The sequence below is a fragment of the Lemur catta genome, chromosome 14, assembly GCF_020740605.2.
Source record: "Lemur catta isolate mLemCat1 chromosome 14, mLemCat1.pri, whole genome shotgun sequence".
NCBI classification, from domain to species: Eukaryota; Metazoa; Chordata; class Mammalia; order Primates; family Lemuridae; genus Lemur; species Lemur catta.
Genome location: NC_059141.1, coordinates 59,228,653 through 59,247,514, shown reverse-complemented (window position 1 = coordinate 59,247,514; position 18,862 = coordinate 59,228,653). Strand labels below are relative to the sequence as shown.

At 35.3% G+C, this 18,862-nt stretch overlaps 1 protein-coding gene across 6 annotated transcripts in view; it reads left to right on the top strand.

The window, feature by feature from the left end:
• The window catches only part of CCSER2 (coiled-coil serine rich protein 2), a 187,400-nt gene that overhangs the window by 75,504 nt on the left and 93,034 nt on the right, over window positions 1-18,862 (top strand). For 5 of the 6 annotated variants that reach the window (XM_045569345.1, XM_045569350.1, XM_045569349.1 and 2 more), the window contains one exon: window positions 10,478-10,568. In XM_045569345.1, the coding sequence (XP_045425301.1) occupies window positions 10,478-10,568 (91 nt within the window). Of the gene's footprint in view, window positions 1-10,477; window positions 10,569-18,215; window positions 18,455-18,862 lie in introns of those variants that run through there. The other variant, XM_045569351.1, reaches the window with a different exon arrangement.

Genomic DNA, 18,862 nt, shown 5'->3' with positions numbered 1-18,862 from the left:
TGGTAAAAAGCTAATCTAAAACAGAGTAAAAATTTAAGGCTAAATATTTTAATCTTAATGAATTATTATTTTTATATAATACAAAAATATTGTCTTATAGTGGTATTAATAGATTTTAACTGCATTAAAATAAGAAGTATTCTTTAAAAAGACAACAGAAAAGTATAAAGAAAAAAGACCCCATAGGAAGAAATAGCAAAATAATATACTTAAATCCATTTATATCAGTAATTACACTAGATGTAAATGGACTACCCCAGAAAAGGGTCAAGGATTGTTAAATAATGGATTGAAAAAGAAAACCTAACCATATGCTGTTTACAAGGCAAGCTTTAATTATAAGGACACACGTAAATTGAAGGTAGATTATGATGTATAACAAAAATTATACAGAATGAAGCAGATACTTGCATAATTTTTGGAAAATTCCAGGTCAGTATCTCCCAAATATTGCTTTTGCTCTTGTCTTTCTATTCTGCTTCTGGGACTTCAGTTGTAGACTTGATAGACCATTTCATTGTGTCCTGCAAGTTCTTTAAGTCTATTCAATTCTTTCTACCCTTTTTTTCCCTCTCTGTGCTTTTAGTTCCAGTATTTTCTTTTGATCTATTTGTTTTAGTTCATTAGAAAAAGAAAAAAAATACATTTCAAGTGTAATAATATAGGTAGGTTAAAATTAAACAAATGGAAAAAGATATATATATACACATATGTATATATATATATGGTACCTTAAAAACTCTAATCAAGAGAAAACTTGAGTGTAGCTATGTTAATACTAGACAAAGTAGTTTTCAGAGCAAAGAAATTGCCAGGAATTAAGAAGGAATTATGTATTGATGAGGGTCAATTCGCAAGAAGACATGACAGTTTTAAATGTATATGCATCTAAAAACAAAGGTTGAAATACACAAAGCAAAAGCCAGCAAAATGAAAGAAAAAACCTTTATATCTACAATTATAGTTGGAGATTGCTACATATTCCTTTCTTAGTAATTGGTATTAATAGAATTAATAGACAATCAGCTAGAGTGGAGCAAAAGTGAACCATTCCATCGTCAACATAATTGACATTTATAGAGTACTCCATGTAACAACATAATTTACATACTACTTTGCAAGAACACATACAATGTTTACCAAGAAAGATAGCATCCTGAGTCATAAAACAAATTAGCAAATTCCAAAGAGTTGAAATCGTAACAGTTATGCATATAACTGTAATGGAATTAACAGTGAAATGATAAAAGAGAAAATTGCTAACATGACCTGAAATAATTTATAGGTCAATTCTTAAGGGCAATTAGGAAATATTTTGAACAAAATGAAAATGAAAATATATAAAAATTTGTGGAATGTAACATAATGCTTAGGATGAAATTTGCTTTAGTTTTTAATTTATTTTTTATTGAGGTAAAAATATACATATGTAATTTACTATCTTTACCATTAGGGTAAAATTTATAGTGCTAAATACTTATATTAGAAAAGAAGAACAGTCTCAAATCAATAATCAAAGCTTACACCTTAAGAAACTAGACAAAATCAAATTAATTCCAAATCAAGCAGAAAGAAGAAAGTAATAAGGAAAATAGAGGAGATCAATGGAATTAAAAGCCCAATGTAATTGAGAAAAAGCAATGAAATGAAAGGTGGTCTTTGAAAAACTCAATAAAGTTGATAAACCAAGGTAGGGTGCAGAAAAAAAAAATTGATAAACTTTTAGCAAGCTGACAAATGCAGAGTGAAACACAAATTACAGGATTGAAGAAGAAGGATATCACTATAGACTCCAGACATTACAAAGATAATAATGTGAAATCTATGAGCAATTCTTAAGCACAGAAATTTGACAACTTAAATCAATGGACCAATTTCTTAAAAGCACAAAGAGCTAAACCTTACCCAGGATGAAATAGATAACTTGAATAGCCCTATAACCATCAAAGAAATTGCACCATAAGGGAAAAAAATCCAAAAAATATCTCCTTGTCCACATAGTTAGATGGGCCAGTTTTACCAAACAATTAATGAAGAAATAACAAAATAATACCAATTTTACAGTCTCATTCAGAAAATAGAAGAAAAGGGAAAGATATCTCTAACTTATTTTACAAGTCCAGCATTAACCTGATACTAAAACCAGACAGAGACATTATATGAAAAGAAAACTATAGAACAATATCTGTCATTAATGCTGTAGTGAATGCTTATAATTTTATGTTGTCTCAGCATCCATTTTGAATGCAGGTTTAGCTTTCTAGTGCCAGAGGTCAGGGCTTATTCATTCTTGATTCAGTTTCCAGTTCTACCCCACACCAAAATGACCCAATCCAGTGTCCAGAGGAAGGAACTTAGAGACATCTTTCCTGCCTAGCAGACTGGGTTCCCCACTTTCCCTGAGCTTCATTTAAACAGATCATTCAAGCATTTGCCCACAAACTTAAAGTGACCCACACCTATTCTTTCCCCAATCTGTGCTGCTAGTTGTCAAACTCTTTTCTCCCTGCCTGTGCTTTGTGGCCTCTAGGCATGCCCTGTATCCTACCCCCTGCCCCAAGTTTCTGTAAGCATTAAAAACTTTTAAACTTCCACATTGTGGTTGTGTCATTCAAGCCATCCCACAGTCTTACACTTGAGGTGTCCTAAGGACCCATGCAGGTGCTCTTTTATGATTTCTGGTGGATGCTGGTGGGTAGTAGCTACCAGCTAAGTTGATAGAGAAACTTGAAGAGTTTCATTGAAAGTAAATATAGACATAAAAATCTTAAACACAATTATTAGCAAATTAAAACCAACAATATGTACAAAAACAAAGTACTGTTTCCAAGTGGCTTATCCTAGGAATGCAACGCCAGTTCAGTATTCGAAAATCAATCAGTATAATCCACCATGTTAACAGTTTTATAGGAAACTCTATCAACAGGTGGAGAAAAGGCATTTAGCAAAATACAACATCCAGTCATGACTTTTGTCAAACTACGAACAGAAGAGAACTTTCTCTGCTTTGTAAAGCAGCAGTCCCCAACCTTTTTGGCACCAGGGACCGATTTTATGGAAGACTGTTTTTCTATGGATTGGGGTGGGAGTAGGGGGGTGGTTTCGGGATGATTACATTTATTATGCACTTTATTTCTATTATTGTTACGTAGTAATATATATGAAATAGTTATATAACTCACCATAATGCAGAATCTAATGCCACCACTGATCTGGCAGGAGGCGGACCTCAGGCAGTAATGTGAGCGATGGGGAACCACTGTAAAACACATGAAGCTTAACTTGCTTGCCTACCTCCTGCTCTGCGGCCTGGTTCCTGACAGGCCTTGAACTGGTACTGGTCTGTGGCCTGGGGATGGGGACTGCAGTTCTAAAGGACATCTACAAAAACCTACGGCAAACATTATACTTAATGAGGAAAGATTAAATGCTTTTCTTCTAAATTTGGGAACAATGCAAAGATATCCACACTGACCACTGTTACTCAATATAGTACATGAAGATTAGCCAGTGTAGTCAGGCAGGAAATAGAAATAAAAGGCATTTTTATTTTCAGATGACATTATAGTTTACATAGAAAATCTTAAGGAATCTACAAGAATATTCCTGTAACTGTTAATCATAAGTGAGTTTAGCCTTCTTGCAAGGTACAAAATCAACACACAAAATAATTCTTATTTTTCTGTATAATCAATGACTAGTTACAAACTGGAATTAATAAAATAATGTTATTAACTATATCTATAAAAATACTTAGGTATAAATGTAAGTCTATTTAGGATATACTGAAGAGTATAAGGAGCTGATGAGAGAAATTAAAGATCTATTAATAGATAAATATAAAATAAGACCTAGATAAATATAGTCATGTGGTGTTCAGATTGGAAGACTCAATGTAGTGAAGAGATCATTCCACTTCAACGTGATTTATCTATTTCATGCAATACCAATCAAAATTCCGGTAGGATTTTTTTATAGATATAGACAAGCTGATTCTCAAATTTATATGGAAGGGCAAACTAGAATAGTTAAAAACAATTTTGACAAAGCAGAACAAAGCTGGAAGAATTCCAGTACCCCATTTTAAAGTTACAGCACTCAGGACACACTGCATTATTGGCCAAAGGACAGTCAGGTACATCACTGGAACATAATAGAAACTCCAGAAAAGAAATCAACCTATATAAAGACAGCCTTTTGATCTAAAGTAGTTCAGTAGAGAAATCTTTCCACAAATGCTTTTGGAACCATTGACCATTCATATGTTAAAAAACAAACAAAAAGAACTGTGACTAAAATTTTGCATTATACAAAGATTATTCCAAAATAGACTTTAGATGTAATTGTAAAGTGTGAAACTGTAAAACTTAGAAGAAAACACATAAAAGAAAATTTTTGTGTCCTGGGAGTTAGGTGAAGAGTTATTAGAAATTTGGCTTAAAAGTAAACACCAAGTAAACAGAAAACCTAAATAAAAAATGTACAAGGGACTTGAACAGAGACGTCACCAAAAAGGATATAAGAATGGCACATAAGCTCGTGAAAATATGTTCAACATCATTAGCAAATTCAGGCCATTCTGAGACACCACTGCATACCTATTAGAATAGCTGAAATAAAGATAACTGACAATACTAAGAGCTGATGAGGATGTGGAGCAACTAAAAGTCTCATTCATTGCTGATTAGGAATTTAGAGCAACTCTGGAGAATGACCCTAGCAGTTTCTTAGGAAGTAAACATACACTCACTATATCATCCAGCAATCCTACTCATAGGTATTTACCCTAGGGAAATGCGAGCTTATATTCCACATAAAAACTTGTACGTGAATCTTCATAGTAGCTTCATTTATAATAGATAAAAACTGGAAAGAATTAAAATGTCTCTCAGTGAGTAAATGGGTACACAAAATAGTACATCCATGTAGTGGAACACTGCTCAGCAGTAACAAGAAACTAATTATTGATATATTCAGTAACTTAGATGATCCTTAAAGGCTTTATATTGAGTGAAAGAAGTCACTCTCAAAAGGTTGCATACTGCATGATTTTGTTTATGTGACATTCTTGAAAGGCAAAACTATACTGATGGAGAACAGATTAGTGTTTGACAGAGATTATGAGTGGGAGGAGGGTGTAACTATAACTGAATAACATGAGGAACTTTTTTGGATAAAGTAATAGTTTTGCATCATTATTGTGTTGGTGTTTAGGCAAATCAATATGTGCTTCAAAATTTAGAAACTGCACATCTCCCGAAATTAATTCTACAGTATGATAATGAAAACAAACCTATTGATGGTGTCGTTCATTTATCAAAAGCATTTAGGCTTTCTCCAATTTATAGTGAAGGAGAAACATGTGAAGTCAGCACCAACCCACTGTCTCAAAGTTTACTTAAATGGAAAAGCATTCTCAGAGTCCAAGGAAGTTCTGTGGTAATTCTGCTAATAAAGTGCTCAGTCAGAGTTTTAATTCCACTGTGTGTTATGGAAAGCCTCTGGAAGCCAGAGAATATATAGATTTAGGTTTTCATTGTCATACTCTCAGCTAATGATTGCGTTAGAAGGTCTACTAACTAAAACAGGTGTATGTGGATGTTGGCGCCCAATAAATGCAGGACTGCCAGTTAGAGAAAGAGGCTGCCACAGTAAACATGAAACAGAAACTCTTTCCCACATTAACCAATCTCCACACTACGTAGCTTCCTCTCTTCCTGCAGTTCTTACCCTGTGCAGATGAGTTTTAAGCTGGTGGAAGAAAAATTACAGATTAATTTTTCCTTCTTTCTTTGCCTGGAACCTTACTGTAAGGCTTAAAAATATCTCTGATGTAACTCTTCTCAAAATCTGATATTGAAGAAACATAGACCTCCTTTAAAGAATGAACAGGAGAAAAATTGTTTGAGTCAGATTTTAGAATCCAGTCATCTTCCTCTGCAGTGTCTCTCTTGTCAAACTCATTTTTCAGTATCTTCTAGTTGGTATTTATTTGGTAATGACTCCCATACCTCTTATCTCTTTGTTCAATTCCAGACCCCAATATTCAGTTATCTGTGGGACATGTCTTGTGAAAGATGCAGGAGACAGCCAGGCATGGTGGTGCACACTTGTAGTTCCAGCTACTTGCCTGTGGTCCTAGCCGCTCATGAGGCTGAGGTTGGAGGATTGCTTGAGCTCAGGAGTTCAAGGCCAGCCTGGGCAACATAGCAAGACCCTGCCTCTAAAAAGGAAAAAAAAAAGAGTAGGAGGTATAAAAAAAATGCATCAGGCATATCTAAATTATTAGGCTCCAAAACTATATATTAATTCTTTTATCTTCTCTCATACCTGTCCATCCTTTTTTGTTTTTGCTTCTATCGTTGTTTTATTTGTTGTATTTTATTTTTTCCAGCTACATTAAGCTTGGCCTTCATTTTTTATGCTTTATTTCAGTTAATAAGCATCATACATCTATTTCTTGAGCCAGGAACTAAGGAGTCAAATCCATGGCTCCTTGCTTATTCTCAGTTAATTTGACCCTATAGATACTAACTCCTCGGTATGTCTCAGAACTGCTTATTCTTCATTCTTGCTGACATGGATTAAAATCAGGCCACCTTTATATGTCACATGGATTCTGTAATAGCCACACAACTGGTTTCCCTGTTCCACTTCAATCCATTCTCTACATTGCAGCCAGAATAATATTTCTCTAATGCAAATCTTAATTTATCACTTCTTAAAACCCTTTAGTCTTGTTTGCCTGGGTATATCCTGTACCCAGAATAGTGCTTTGCATATATTGATATTTATGTTTGTGAAATTATTGAGAGTGTGTCTTGTGGTTGCTACGTGGAGGGGCAGGATCAACCCCCTCCCCCAAATTGGTCAGAGGCCAAGACAGATGGTGCTGTATCTGTACCAAGAGTGTTTGAAAAGATTTATTCGCAAAATGAGACTTTCTGGGAAGAGCAGGTCAGTCACTGAAGCTGGGGCAGAATGGCTTGTGTGAAGGGAATGGAGGGTGGCTCTGGTTTTTATTGTGATTAGGGATGGGCCAGGTTGAGTGTTCCCACAGTCAGGCTGGGTCTGTGCGATTTGAATTTCCCTGCTGATGGCAGAGGAGGTAGACTTTATCCAACACAAAGTTTTACTTATTATAAAGGTACTATGTCCTTATTACAGAAAAATTAAAAAGAATGTAAACAGCATAATCATGTATTATCTCATATTAGAAGATTATAACAATCCTTTGGTTTGTCACCTTCCAGATATTTAAATGTGTTTTTCAGCATTAAAGATGTAGTCATATTGTGCATATGTAATCTACTTCCACCTCCCCCATTTTACAGAGCATCTTTCTGTGTGATAAGTTTCTGAAACATCATACATAATAATTTATTGATATATGTAGATGGTTTTCCTTTTTTCCCCCTCTCATCGTCTATCCCTCTCTTCTGTGTTCCCTTTTCTTTTCTACTGGCCTTTCTTAGTAACTTCTCAAAGTGATATAATTATTCCATCTCTTTTACATTCATTAGAACAGGCTCATTTCATTCTTTAAGGCTTTTTTTTAAAAAAAAACAAAAACTTTTCATTGTGAACTGAAAGGTACAGAAAACTACATGAAACAAATGTAGAGTTTAGTTAGTTATTGAAAGTTTGGTACCTTTTTCGCAATGTTCCTTTTTCTGATTCAGTGTCTCTCAGCAAGTCCTGCTGTAGATTTAGAATACCAGGTCATTCTGCCTTTGATTCTTTGTTGTGGCCTTAGTTGTCACATCTGTCCTGGGACATGCAATACTATCTTGTTTCACACACATTCAGATATACATAAACAAACATACATAAACAGCCAAATGTTTTTATAGAGGATATAATTATTTTAGTAAAATTACTTAAGTCATAATGCTTATTACAGTAAATGAGAATACACAGGTACTCTAACAGAGAAAAAGAAGAACATCACATAATTCTAAAATAGAGTTAATCTGTGTCTTGGTTTCCTTTTAGCTTTTTTTTATGCTCAAAATTATACAATGTTTTTTTTCATAAAATAGATAATTCTGTACATGCAGTTTTAGAGACCTGCTTTTTGTTGTTATGAACATCAAGTTCTTTTCAGTGGAAGGAATGTACTTCTCTTAAGATGAAAAACATCTTGTTTTTGTATTGATACTTCCCACTCAAATTCAGAAACATAGAGTTATTACTTAATTTCATTGTTCTTATATCTATGTCTTCTTTTTTCTAAGATGAGAATCCATTTTTCAACAAACATCAATATAATATTTCACTTATATTCGTATATGCACACCATTTCAAAATAATGATTCCAGTACTACCACCCATAATGTAATTACCAAAAAGTTTAAATTTTTTCTCCTCCTTGAAGTAATTTCTGAATGTTATGCCATCAGCTTGATACCTAGTTAGATCCATTTTTATTTCATTTTGTTTTTGATTTATCAGGGTTTATTGTAGCATTATTTTTGAGAGCAAAGGATTGGAAAAAACTGTTTTTTCCCCCAGTTAACACCTTCCCATGTTTATAAGTATGTATTTTATTATCTTTTTAAAGAACAACAGAGCATTCCATTTCATGACTGTGCTATACTTTCTGTTTGACTGTTTTTCTATTGTTGAGCCTTTAGGCTGTTTCTACTTTTTGCCATTCTGAACAGTGCTGCAGTGCATTGCGAATGCTATTTACACATACGTTTTCTTCATTTGTCTGACTGTTCCTAAGGAATAAATTCTTAAGAAGGAAAAAATCGTCTTTTTAAAAAAAGCTCTAGTGAAATTTTGATAAATTGGCCTCCAGAACATGTGTATTGAATCTATTCCTATTTGCAGTACGGATGAGTACTATATTCTTCTAATTTATGTTAAATCAACCCTGGGTGTTAGCATTCTTTCCTGCATCATATTTACTGACCATTTATTTTATACTTGTGAGTTTTCATTATACACTTTGCTAATTTTTTTCCACGTTCATCTTTTTTCTATATTTTAAGACTATATAGATAGCATAGCAAAGTATACCCTAAATTATCAACAATAAGTTAGGATATACTTTAAAATACCTAAAGGAGTGAAATTGGGATGTTCTTAACACAAAGAAATGATAAATGCCTGAGGTGATAGTTACCCCAGTTACTCTGATTTGGTTAATTCACATTGTACACCTGTATCAAAACATCACATATGCCCTATAAAGATATAAGAACTATTATGTACCCATAACAATTTTTTAAAAAAGACCGTGTATTAAGGGTAGCAAATATCTCCATGATAGGAAGAGATTCTGAGAAATATCTCCTTCCTGTGCTGAGGTTAAATAATTATCCACAGATTTTTTTAAATCTCTTTTTTTAAAATTCTGGTTGGGTTTTGGAGGACCCATGAATGGAATACCTGACATAGGAAACAGTTTTAATTTTATTCATATTATCTGTAATAAAGTAGATATTCCCTTTCTATATGAGTTATTTCTTGGCTATGATCTCTCAGTTGTTTAAAAATTTGTGGACTTATGATGTTTTTTATTACATATACTAAGGGAATGTCTTACAATATTGGATCAGTTCTTGGATTGTAAGGATCCACCAGTGGGCTATAGGTCAAACTGAATTCATTACCTTAATCTTAGTTTTTGATGAATCAATTCTTTATACTTCAGAACAACAATCTTTGAAAACAAAACAATACTTTTCTAAGGAGAGATGATAGCTGTTAAGGTTGCAAATAAAACACAACAGGGACTGTTTATGCCAGTTTGAGTAGTCTAGTGCTATCACAGAAAAAAATTAAATCAAGCCAAGGAGCTGGTGGGGTGCTGATGATAGTAGGAGTGAGAGTTTGGCACAAGAAAGGAAATGGAATACTCACATCATTACAGGCCTATTTCATTATTTTATGTAAGGGATCCATTCCCCTAGGAATAATAAAATATAACTTCTCACACCAAATCTGAATAAATTTTGGGTGATTCTTCACTCTTTTTGATTATTTATATTATCGTAGAAGTTGTTAAAAGCATGGACTCAGGAACTAGACCTCCTGTGTTCACATCCTATTTTGGCCAGGTATTCAGGCTCTCTGCAATAGTTTGATAATATAGGGATGGTATTAGTCACTAACTCATAGGGTTATTTTGAAGATTAAATAAATAAATTAACATTTGTAAAGTGGTTAGAACAATATCTGGCCCGTTAATGAGCACTGTATAAGTTTTTTAAACATGAAAATAAAAATCTATTGGGGAGGGATGCTAGGAGGGAGGATGACTAGGAAAAGGATGTTACAAATAGCTTCATTAAATAAACCAGTTGAATCTATTTTTATTATGCTTAAAATTTTAAAGGTCTGTTTTGTTCTTATAGTGCAAACATAGAGTAAATCCAAGATATCATGTGATGATATTTTAAAAAACTAGTGGTTATACACATCCTTTGAGCTAGGTTATAGCATTTTTTATTGCTTTTGTTAACAGGATATTCTGAATAATCTTGAATCATGTGACCTTGAGGATGATGACCTTATGCTTGATGTGGATCTGCCTGAGGATGCACCTCTTGAAAATGGTAAGTTGGGACAATATTGAACCTCCAGAGGCATATACTTGGGCTGCTTGGCTAAAGCCAATTTGATATTTGTTACTTGCAGACTTCTTAATCTCAGTGGAATCTTTCAGACTGAGAATTAATCTTAAGCGATAGAAAATAGGTTCATTTGCAAGCTAACTTAAATGTTTAAAACATGATTTTGTAGGTCTTAGATATAATTCTGTATGATCTAATAACATCCTGTATTTAAAGTGGTAGATGGGATTTTTGTTTTTTTTTTCTTGTGTACATACCCAATGTTTCCTTACTTTGAATTATTTTGATTTTAAGAAATAAGTTTAGAGAAACTTACTTGATTTGTGAAACAGTATATTAATTTGATAAATATTTTTAAAAGATCAATTCTGAGAAAATGATGACCTTCTGTATGGTTCATTCTGTCCTTCTTACTACCAGTTCTAGTCTTTCTTCTTCTCTGGATCTTATTAACTACAGGGATGGCACTTTAGGTAATCCATATGCAAGAGGGGCTTGGGTTCTCTTGCCCCCAGTGACTTAGCATTTGTAGAATTTTCCATGTTAAGGACTGGTGGATAACTAGATACCAGCATAAGAGAGCCCTTGGGGCAAGAGTTGAAATGGAGATCCTCCTAGGGGAGAAGAACGCTCCAGAGATGTGAAGATTTCCTGTCAGTCAACACTTGCCTGGTCTCCTAGGCCTCCCAGGGCTAGGGAGAAACTATAAGGGTGAGTGGAGTCTTTTTTATGCATGGTGTTAGAAAAATGCAAGGATATTTCAGAGAGAGGAGGTGTTTGTCCTAGTGCTTCATTGGGTTGTTAGGTGCCTGCTTGCTGCTTTACTACCAGCTCATATTTGTTTTTATTTTTTCCTGCCGGAATGCTGTGTGATAATCAATCTCAAAATTTCAGATGCTTTCAAAATAAACATTTATTTTTCTCATTTATGCATCTGTGGATTAGCTGGGACAGCTCAGGCTGTGGGACTGTGTTCAGGTCTACTCCATGTTTCTTCATTTTGAGACTAGGACTACTGGGGCAGGTTGTTCCCATTACACATGGCAGAAGTACAACAGAGTGACCAGAAACATGCATATTATGTCTCTTAAAGTCTTGGCTCAGAACCAGCACATTGTTACTTCTAACCACATTCTGTTGGCCAAAGAAAGTCACATGGCCAAGCCTAACACCATTGGGACTGACAAATATACTCTGTTCACAGTGAGAGGCTCTGCACATGACAGAGCACATTGGATATATAATTATGTTAAAAGAGAGAGTGAAGAGCTGAGGACACTGTCCATTCTATCATAGGGTAGAGAATGTTGTACTTTCTTGTGGTTCTGCTGTTGTTTGGTATACTCCTGCAACCAGAGCTGAGTTCCATTGCTTAGAAAGAAAAATCAAAACCAATACTCAGGAAGAACAGGGAAAATAACAGAACTCCCAGGATTAGAATAGCCTAAGGAGATAATACCGAGAGTGCTCAGGGAGATTCTGTTGGAGCACAGTGCTTTCTGAAGCTAGAAAAGGAGATTTCTCAATAAAACAATTCAGTAGATGACAGCACACATAGCTGCTATTGAAATCTGAATTAGTGGCTTGGAAGATCAAGTGGAAAATATTGTAAAACACAGAAGAAAACATTGGAAAATTATAGGAGGGAAAATAATGAGACTTGATGATCCAAGAAATTTAAGGGGAATTTTTAGGGCTGGTAATAAGGAGTGAGGATTTACCTTCTTGGAATGAACCACATCCTAGATAATGCATTTTACTTTGACAGAATTACAATAACTTCTTTCTCTTTGGAAACTTTATACCCTTTCTGATCTAAAACAGGAAGTAGAGATGGAATTGTCTTAGAGCCTGCCTTATCTTTAGTGCACAACAGAAAGTTATCCACATTTGAGATAAAGAATTACAGGGAAATTTTAAATCTTTGAAGTCTTGACTGGGGACTTGCGAAAAGTAGGAGGGAACTCTTAGGGACATTCCATGTGCACAGTATTATAGATTTTCCCTAGGAAAAGACAAAAACTATTGGCTATTTTGAGCTAAAGGAACACTAAAGAAAGCAGAACATTGATCTAAAATATGTAGCTTCTGGAGGCACTAAAGATAAAATAGAATTTGGTTTTGCTACTACAGGGAAGTGGGGAATGGTTATTCTTTTGATAGCTCGTAGGTCTCTAATGATTATACCCACCCATTGTGTTTTTTGGCTGAGAGGATAGGAATGTTACAAGGATTGGTGGGGCTTTAAGGAGTCTTCTATACTTTTGACTATTGGTTTTAGTCCCTTTTACCTCTGTTTTTTGATAGTATTATGCAAGTTTGGGTAGAGATTTGGATTGGTCACTCTGAACCTTAATGGATTCAGCTCCACTAATTGTGCCAATATCAGTGGAATTTTTTCCCACAAGAAAACTGGCACCTCATTGAGATCTTCAGTTTGGGTTTGATTTGTCAGAGTTTGCTATGACCGCATTGTAAATAGGACAGTCTTCACAGTTTTCATGGAAGATGCTATGAGGAGAGTATTTATCTGGCAATTGCATTTGTACAGTAAATCTCTCCCTATTAAATAGCATATGTAGTAGTACAAAGGAGGAGAAAATGTTGGTCAAATGTTTCTTGGACAGTTGTGGGCTAGGACAGTTTGGGGACTATCTGAGAATAATTGGAGATGTAGAGGCACAAAGGTGTGATACTTTTCCTTACTTATCATAAGGGTCACAGCTGATGCTCCTATAACAAAAGACAGGTTAATGAGAGAAAAGCATAACAAATTTATTTAATCAGTTATACGTGATACAGGAACCTTCAGAAATGAAGATCCAAAGATCCAGGGAAAAATTTCTATTATTATGCTTAGGCTCAATGAATAATGGCCTCCGGGTATGGGGCAGGACCTGTCTGGAATGAAGGTCTTCAAGGAAGAAGGGAGACGAGAGAGCGAGCGTGACCTTTCTAGGTTTTATGGCTTGCTTTGGGGGAGAGGGTTTCTCATTTCTGTGACCCACCTTGGGGAAGAGGAATTCTGGTTTCTATGACTCGCTTCAGGTTAGAAAGGGGTGGGAGACAGGAGAGTAGGAGAAGGTCAGAGAGACCTTGCTTCAGAGGCTTTTCCAGTTTCCTTCAGTTCAAAGTACTCATCATGCCAAGATGCCAGACTTTCTGAGCCCTAACGAAGAAATCCACACCTGGGTATTTGGTGACCCTGAGTCAGTGACGTTATATAATAGTTGTGGAGTTTAAGTTTGATATTGTAGTGCTTGTATCAATAAAACATTTGCAAGATTGTCCTTTAATATTTAGAAAAATTAATCTTTGAGTTTAAGGGTAAGTCAGGAAATAGGGGCCTTGACTTCCCCTTTAGAACATTTCTGTTGATCACCTACTTTTTCTTCTTTGTTTCTTATTGCATGTAGGACAATTGTGTTCCCAATATCCTTTCTATTTACAGTATCTGTAAGTGTATTAATAGACTCCCTCGTCTAGTGTTTAATTGAGTGGGGTGGAAGTGTCTACTTGTTTTATGTGAAAGCCATCATTTTATTCTGACTCTTTTTGTGCTTTTTTTCTAAGGCTCTTGACAAATGTTAAAGCATTTGAGGTCTGGTGATGAGACCTATGCCTAAAAGACTTTTACAGAAAGGAGGAAAGGCGAGGCCACATGTTTCAAAGTTTTCTCCTAAATGCTATCTAAAGTTATAAGTCTGTCCCTGATGTCTGCAAGGGATTTAGCCTTTCTTGTCTTATGGGACTGATTAGAGCCCAGTCTCTGTGTATAGAAAAGACCTTTGTTGACAGCCTGTGAAAGTCATTTTTTAACCCCTCTGGTTTTTTGTGCAGTAGTCAGTCATGGGCTTTTAAGTCACCTTAAGATTCTTTACATTGTGCTTTCTCTGTTCTGTGGTTTGTATGTGGGGTTCCCTCTAATGTATGAACCTAATTGGTATAGATCTGGGAACCCTGGATTATCAATTTCTAAAACTATTCTAAATTCCTCTGCAAATTTCTCCCAGTCCTGTTTAGACCTTAGATTGTTTTTTGTTTGTTTGTTTGTTTTTTGTTTTTGAGACACAGTCTCACTCTGTTGCCCAGGTTAGAGTGCCATGGCGTCAGCCCAGCTCACAGCAACCTCAAACTCCTGGTAGCTGTCCCTCCCGAGTAGCAGGGACTACAGGCACGTGCCACCATGCCTGGTTAATTTTTTTTTTCTATATATATTTTTAGTTGTCCAGCTAATTTCTTTCTATTTTTTTAGTAGAGACAGGGTCTTGCTCTTGCTCAGGCTGGTCTCAAACTCCTGACCTCGAGCAATCCTCCCGCCTCTGCCTCCCAGATTGCTAGGATTACAGGCGTGAGCCATCGGGCCCAGTCATAGACCTTAGATTGTATGCGGCTATGGATCTCAGCTCTGACGGAGATCAGGTCTTAAAACCAACCTTAAAGGGTTTTTCCTATTAGGAAGGAAGTTTAACTTTAAGAGTTAATATGCTTTTGAGGTTTCTGGCCGGTTTGAGGGGAAGGGTAACAGAGGGAGAGATGAGGCAGAGGGAAATCAAGGAGTGTAGAATGAGGGAAGAGGAGTAATAGGAACAAGGACTTTGAGTTGTGATTTGGGAGGATCTTAAAGAGAGATAGTCTTAATTTTTAAAATATTTTTTTTTCACCTTGGTCAAGAAATTTCTTAAAGATACAATTTTGCAATCTCAGTTTCTTTTGGTGGACTATTAGATGTTTGATATTTGCTCCCTTTTTGTTCCAGGGTGCCTCTCAACTGAACAATTTTGTTATGTGAGAAGCACAGTTGTGTTGCTTTGTTTTCTTGCTCAGGAACTTCTAGTGGACACTCATTGCCTACAGATTAAAGCCTGGCACTTGGCACATTCATAGTATGATCCTCAGGTTCATGAATTTCCACAGCATGTACCCTATTACGTATTCTGCTGTTCTTCTGTAGGGGAGGGAGAAGTGACTTCCCTTTGCCCTTCTAGGTTCTTGGGGCTGCAAATTAAATTGACATAAGGCAGATTAACAGGAGAAAAATAATTATGTACGTTTGCACAGGAGTCCCACAAAATATGAAACTTGAAGAAGGGTCAGATGATTAAAGTTTATGTGGGATTCTGAGCTACAGAAGGGAATAGAGCCTTGGGGCTTCTGGAGGTTGGTGGAGACACAAGTTATGGGAGGGTGAGGGGAAAAAAATGTATGGTGAGTAAAGATTGTCTTGTTATGCAGATAAAAAGTCTCTCAGGTGATAAAAGTTGACTGGAGCGGCCTGATATAGATATTTTTTACTAATGTAGATTTCCTTTATAGATGTGAATCTCTTATAAAAAGGCAGATTTTCAGAGCTCCTCCTGTGTCTATGGTTTCTCAGAGTAACCATCAAAATATGGCAAAGAGATGTTTGGTCTCCTACAGTCAAATATGGGGTGGTATGTCCTGAGCCCCAATACTTGTATCCATTCTGTTTTAAACTTTATTTCTGTTGAAAAAGATACCTTTCTAATCACTTCCTGAACCCCACAGAAAGTTATAAGGCCTATTAAATTGTGTTTATTTCATTTTAAATTTCCTAAGGCCCCATTTTTGCTAAACTTTTTATTGAGATATAGTCATATGAGGTCAGTAATGTCCTTGACAACTTTCCAATGACTGTATTTTCTTTTGGAAATTTATCTATTTCAATGCTAATTGTGATCAGTAACTATAAGGCTTATCATTTTCTTTTTTTAAAAATGAGCTTTTCTTATTTTAAATCAAATTTCAGTTAAAAGCTTTCTTGATCTCATTGTAAAGCCTCCTATAAAGCACATTCTTTCCGGGCTTTGTGATGTGTAATTTGTCCCGGCTATCTTCATATCCAATTGTTAGTACATGGAAATATTACTTTTGTCATCCTTTACCTTCTCAGGACTTTAAAGTTTTAAGATAAATAATCTAGGTTACTTTTGGTATCATGCTTTGTTCCTTTATCAAATCAGGAAAAAAATGAATTTGATGAGTGTTAGACATAGGCGCATCCCCTTGTCACGTAGCTTTTAGTTAGTCATGTTGGGTCATCTTTCCCTCTCTGGAGCATAAAAGTCCTGATATTATCTCTGTCTCCTACGCATATTAAAAGAACACTAAAATCTGCTGCCTTTTACTTTTGGAGCTAGAGACCTCCTTCAGAAGGCCTGTATTTTTCACTAGCAGGGATTCTCAACTCATAGTTAGGGCCAAATCTGGCTTGCAGATGGTTTTGATTATTACATTGGGTTAAAGTTTTTTGCATTGGGATGCTTTTAAGTGTGCTAGTTCGTTCCTTAGTTTGCCATGGGCACCATCATTCCTTATGGTATTACACATTTAGAGGGACTTATTTGTGCTATTTTTATATTTATCAGGCTTTGGAAATGGTTTTTTATTTATCTTCATCTTACAATTTTGTTTTCTTTATATATTATTTCTTTCATTCTGTCAGAGGACCCTTAATTGTTTCTAAGAAACCACTACTGTTATTTCACCTTACCTTCTTAACAACATTTTAAAGTATGTATGTGAACACTTGATTGGTGGGCCCCTAGGTAGGAGTATAAGCATGACACTTTCAGTACAGTCTTGGAACAGTCATTTCTCTTACACTTTCAGCCCACTGTCTAAATTTGAACATTAAACTTTTTTGGTCATGGTGAACATTTGTTTCCAATGCTTTTTTACCATTAAGCCAATGTTTGAGTTCAAGTTTCAATTAAAGATCCTTCTATTTGGAGTCTGTGTGTGGAGCCAACAGCCTTTAGCAAACACAAAAGTAGCATCAGTTTCTGCATTGTAATTGCCAATAATATTTAACCCGTTTCTGGCCTGTTCACCCTGGTTTGTTTATTGCTTCTTACTGTGCATAGTGTTGTTAATCATTCTAAGAACATATAAAGTGGTTTTTTTCAGCAACATTTCTTGCTTTGGGAGTGAGTGGAGTTTCTCCTGCCTGAATTAAGGAAAAATATGAATTCAGAAAATTTAAAAGTAGATATAGATTAGCCCTTAGCTATACAGAGTTGCTTAAACTAAAGTAAAATTTAATGCTATGTGGAAATACTTACGGGTCTTAACTGAATCTGAGTATAATATGTTTGAAATAATTTCAAATGGAAAGCTTCTTTTGAATAGTTAAAAAAAAATTTTAAGCTGTAAAATGTATATATTCCTTCCTCCCACTGACTCCTCTAGTGAATGTGAACAAAAATTTCAAAAACATTTTACTTACATAAATTGTTATACCTTTAGAGGAAATAGATTAAAATGAGTCCTGTGTATATGAAAATTGAACATCTACACTTTAACTACATCTTTTTTTGGAATGGCAGAATTTGTTTTCATCTGGTAGACTGTAACAAAATACTCATCATGTTTCAAATTCAAGTTTTTGGTTTAGTGAAACAGTAATTTAAATAAGTGAGTTTTTTAAAAAATTGGGGATTATGTTGATTTTTAAACCTTTTTATCACAAGGAATCCTGAACATGCAAGACTTCAACTTTCTTATGTAGAGAACTTTCTTATGAAAGTTTCTTTCTTAGGACAGAAAGTCAACTTTCTTATGACTAGAGAAATCTTTCCTGTTCTGTGGCTTGGGTTAGTGTTTAGTTGTATTTTTAGTAACAGTCCTAAGTCAGTAGCTATGTAAGCAATGAATGAACATGGAGTCACAGGGCAAACTGGGCTTGCTTCCCACAGGGAGGGCTGGGAGTGGAGCAGGAAGGAAGGCCTGTTCGGCAGTGCCTTGTGTGCAACTATGTCTGAGTAGGCAGCCGGTAACACAATGTCTCCCTTGTACAAAGTAACTCTCTTTGTGAGTGCTAAGATATGTGAGGAAAACGTATTTCGGTAAGTGAGGAAGCTTGGGATGTTTCAAAGAGATTCCTTTCGTGTTTTTGTGGTATTTGGATTTAAGGGAGTGTACTATTTGTTACTGCAAAGTACTGGCTTTGTTTTCAGTAGCATTTAGACTTTTTGAACAAGCTCTTACTGCAAGCAGATTGAAGCATCTTATTTTCTAAAAATGTGAGCTTAATTTTAAAAATGTGATTTGTTTGTGATGAAAAGTTAATTAGTGCTTCTTGAAATCAGTAAAAATTAATCGTGCATTCATTTTTAGGACCGAGTTCTCTACTAGGCTTAAAGAAACCAACCTTTTCTTGTCATTTTCATTCTGAAATCAGAGCCAACTTGTGATAGCGGTGAAAACCACCCCAAACTGATTACTGGTGTTTAAAATGTATAATGTTGATTTCA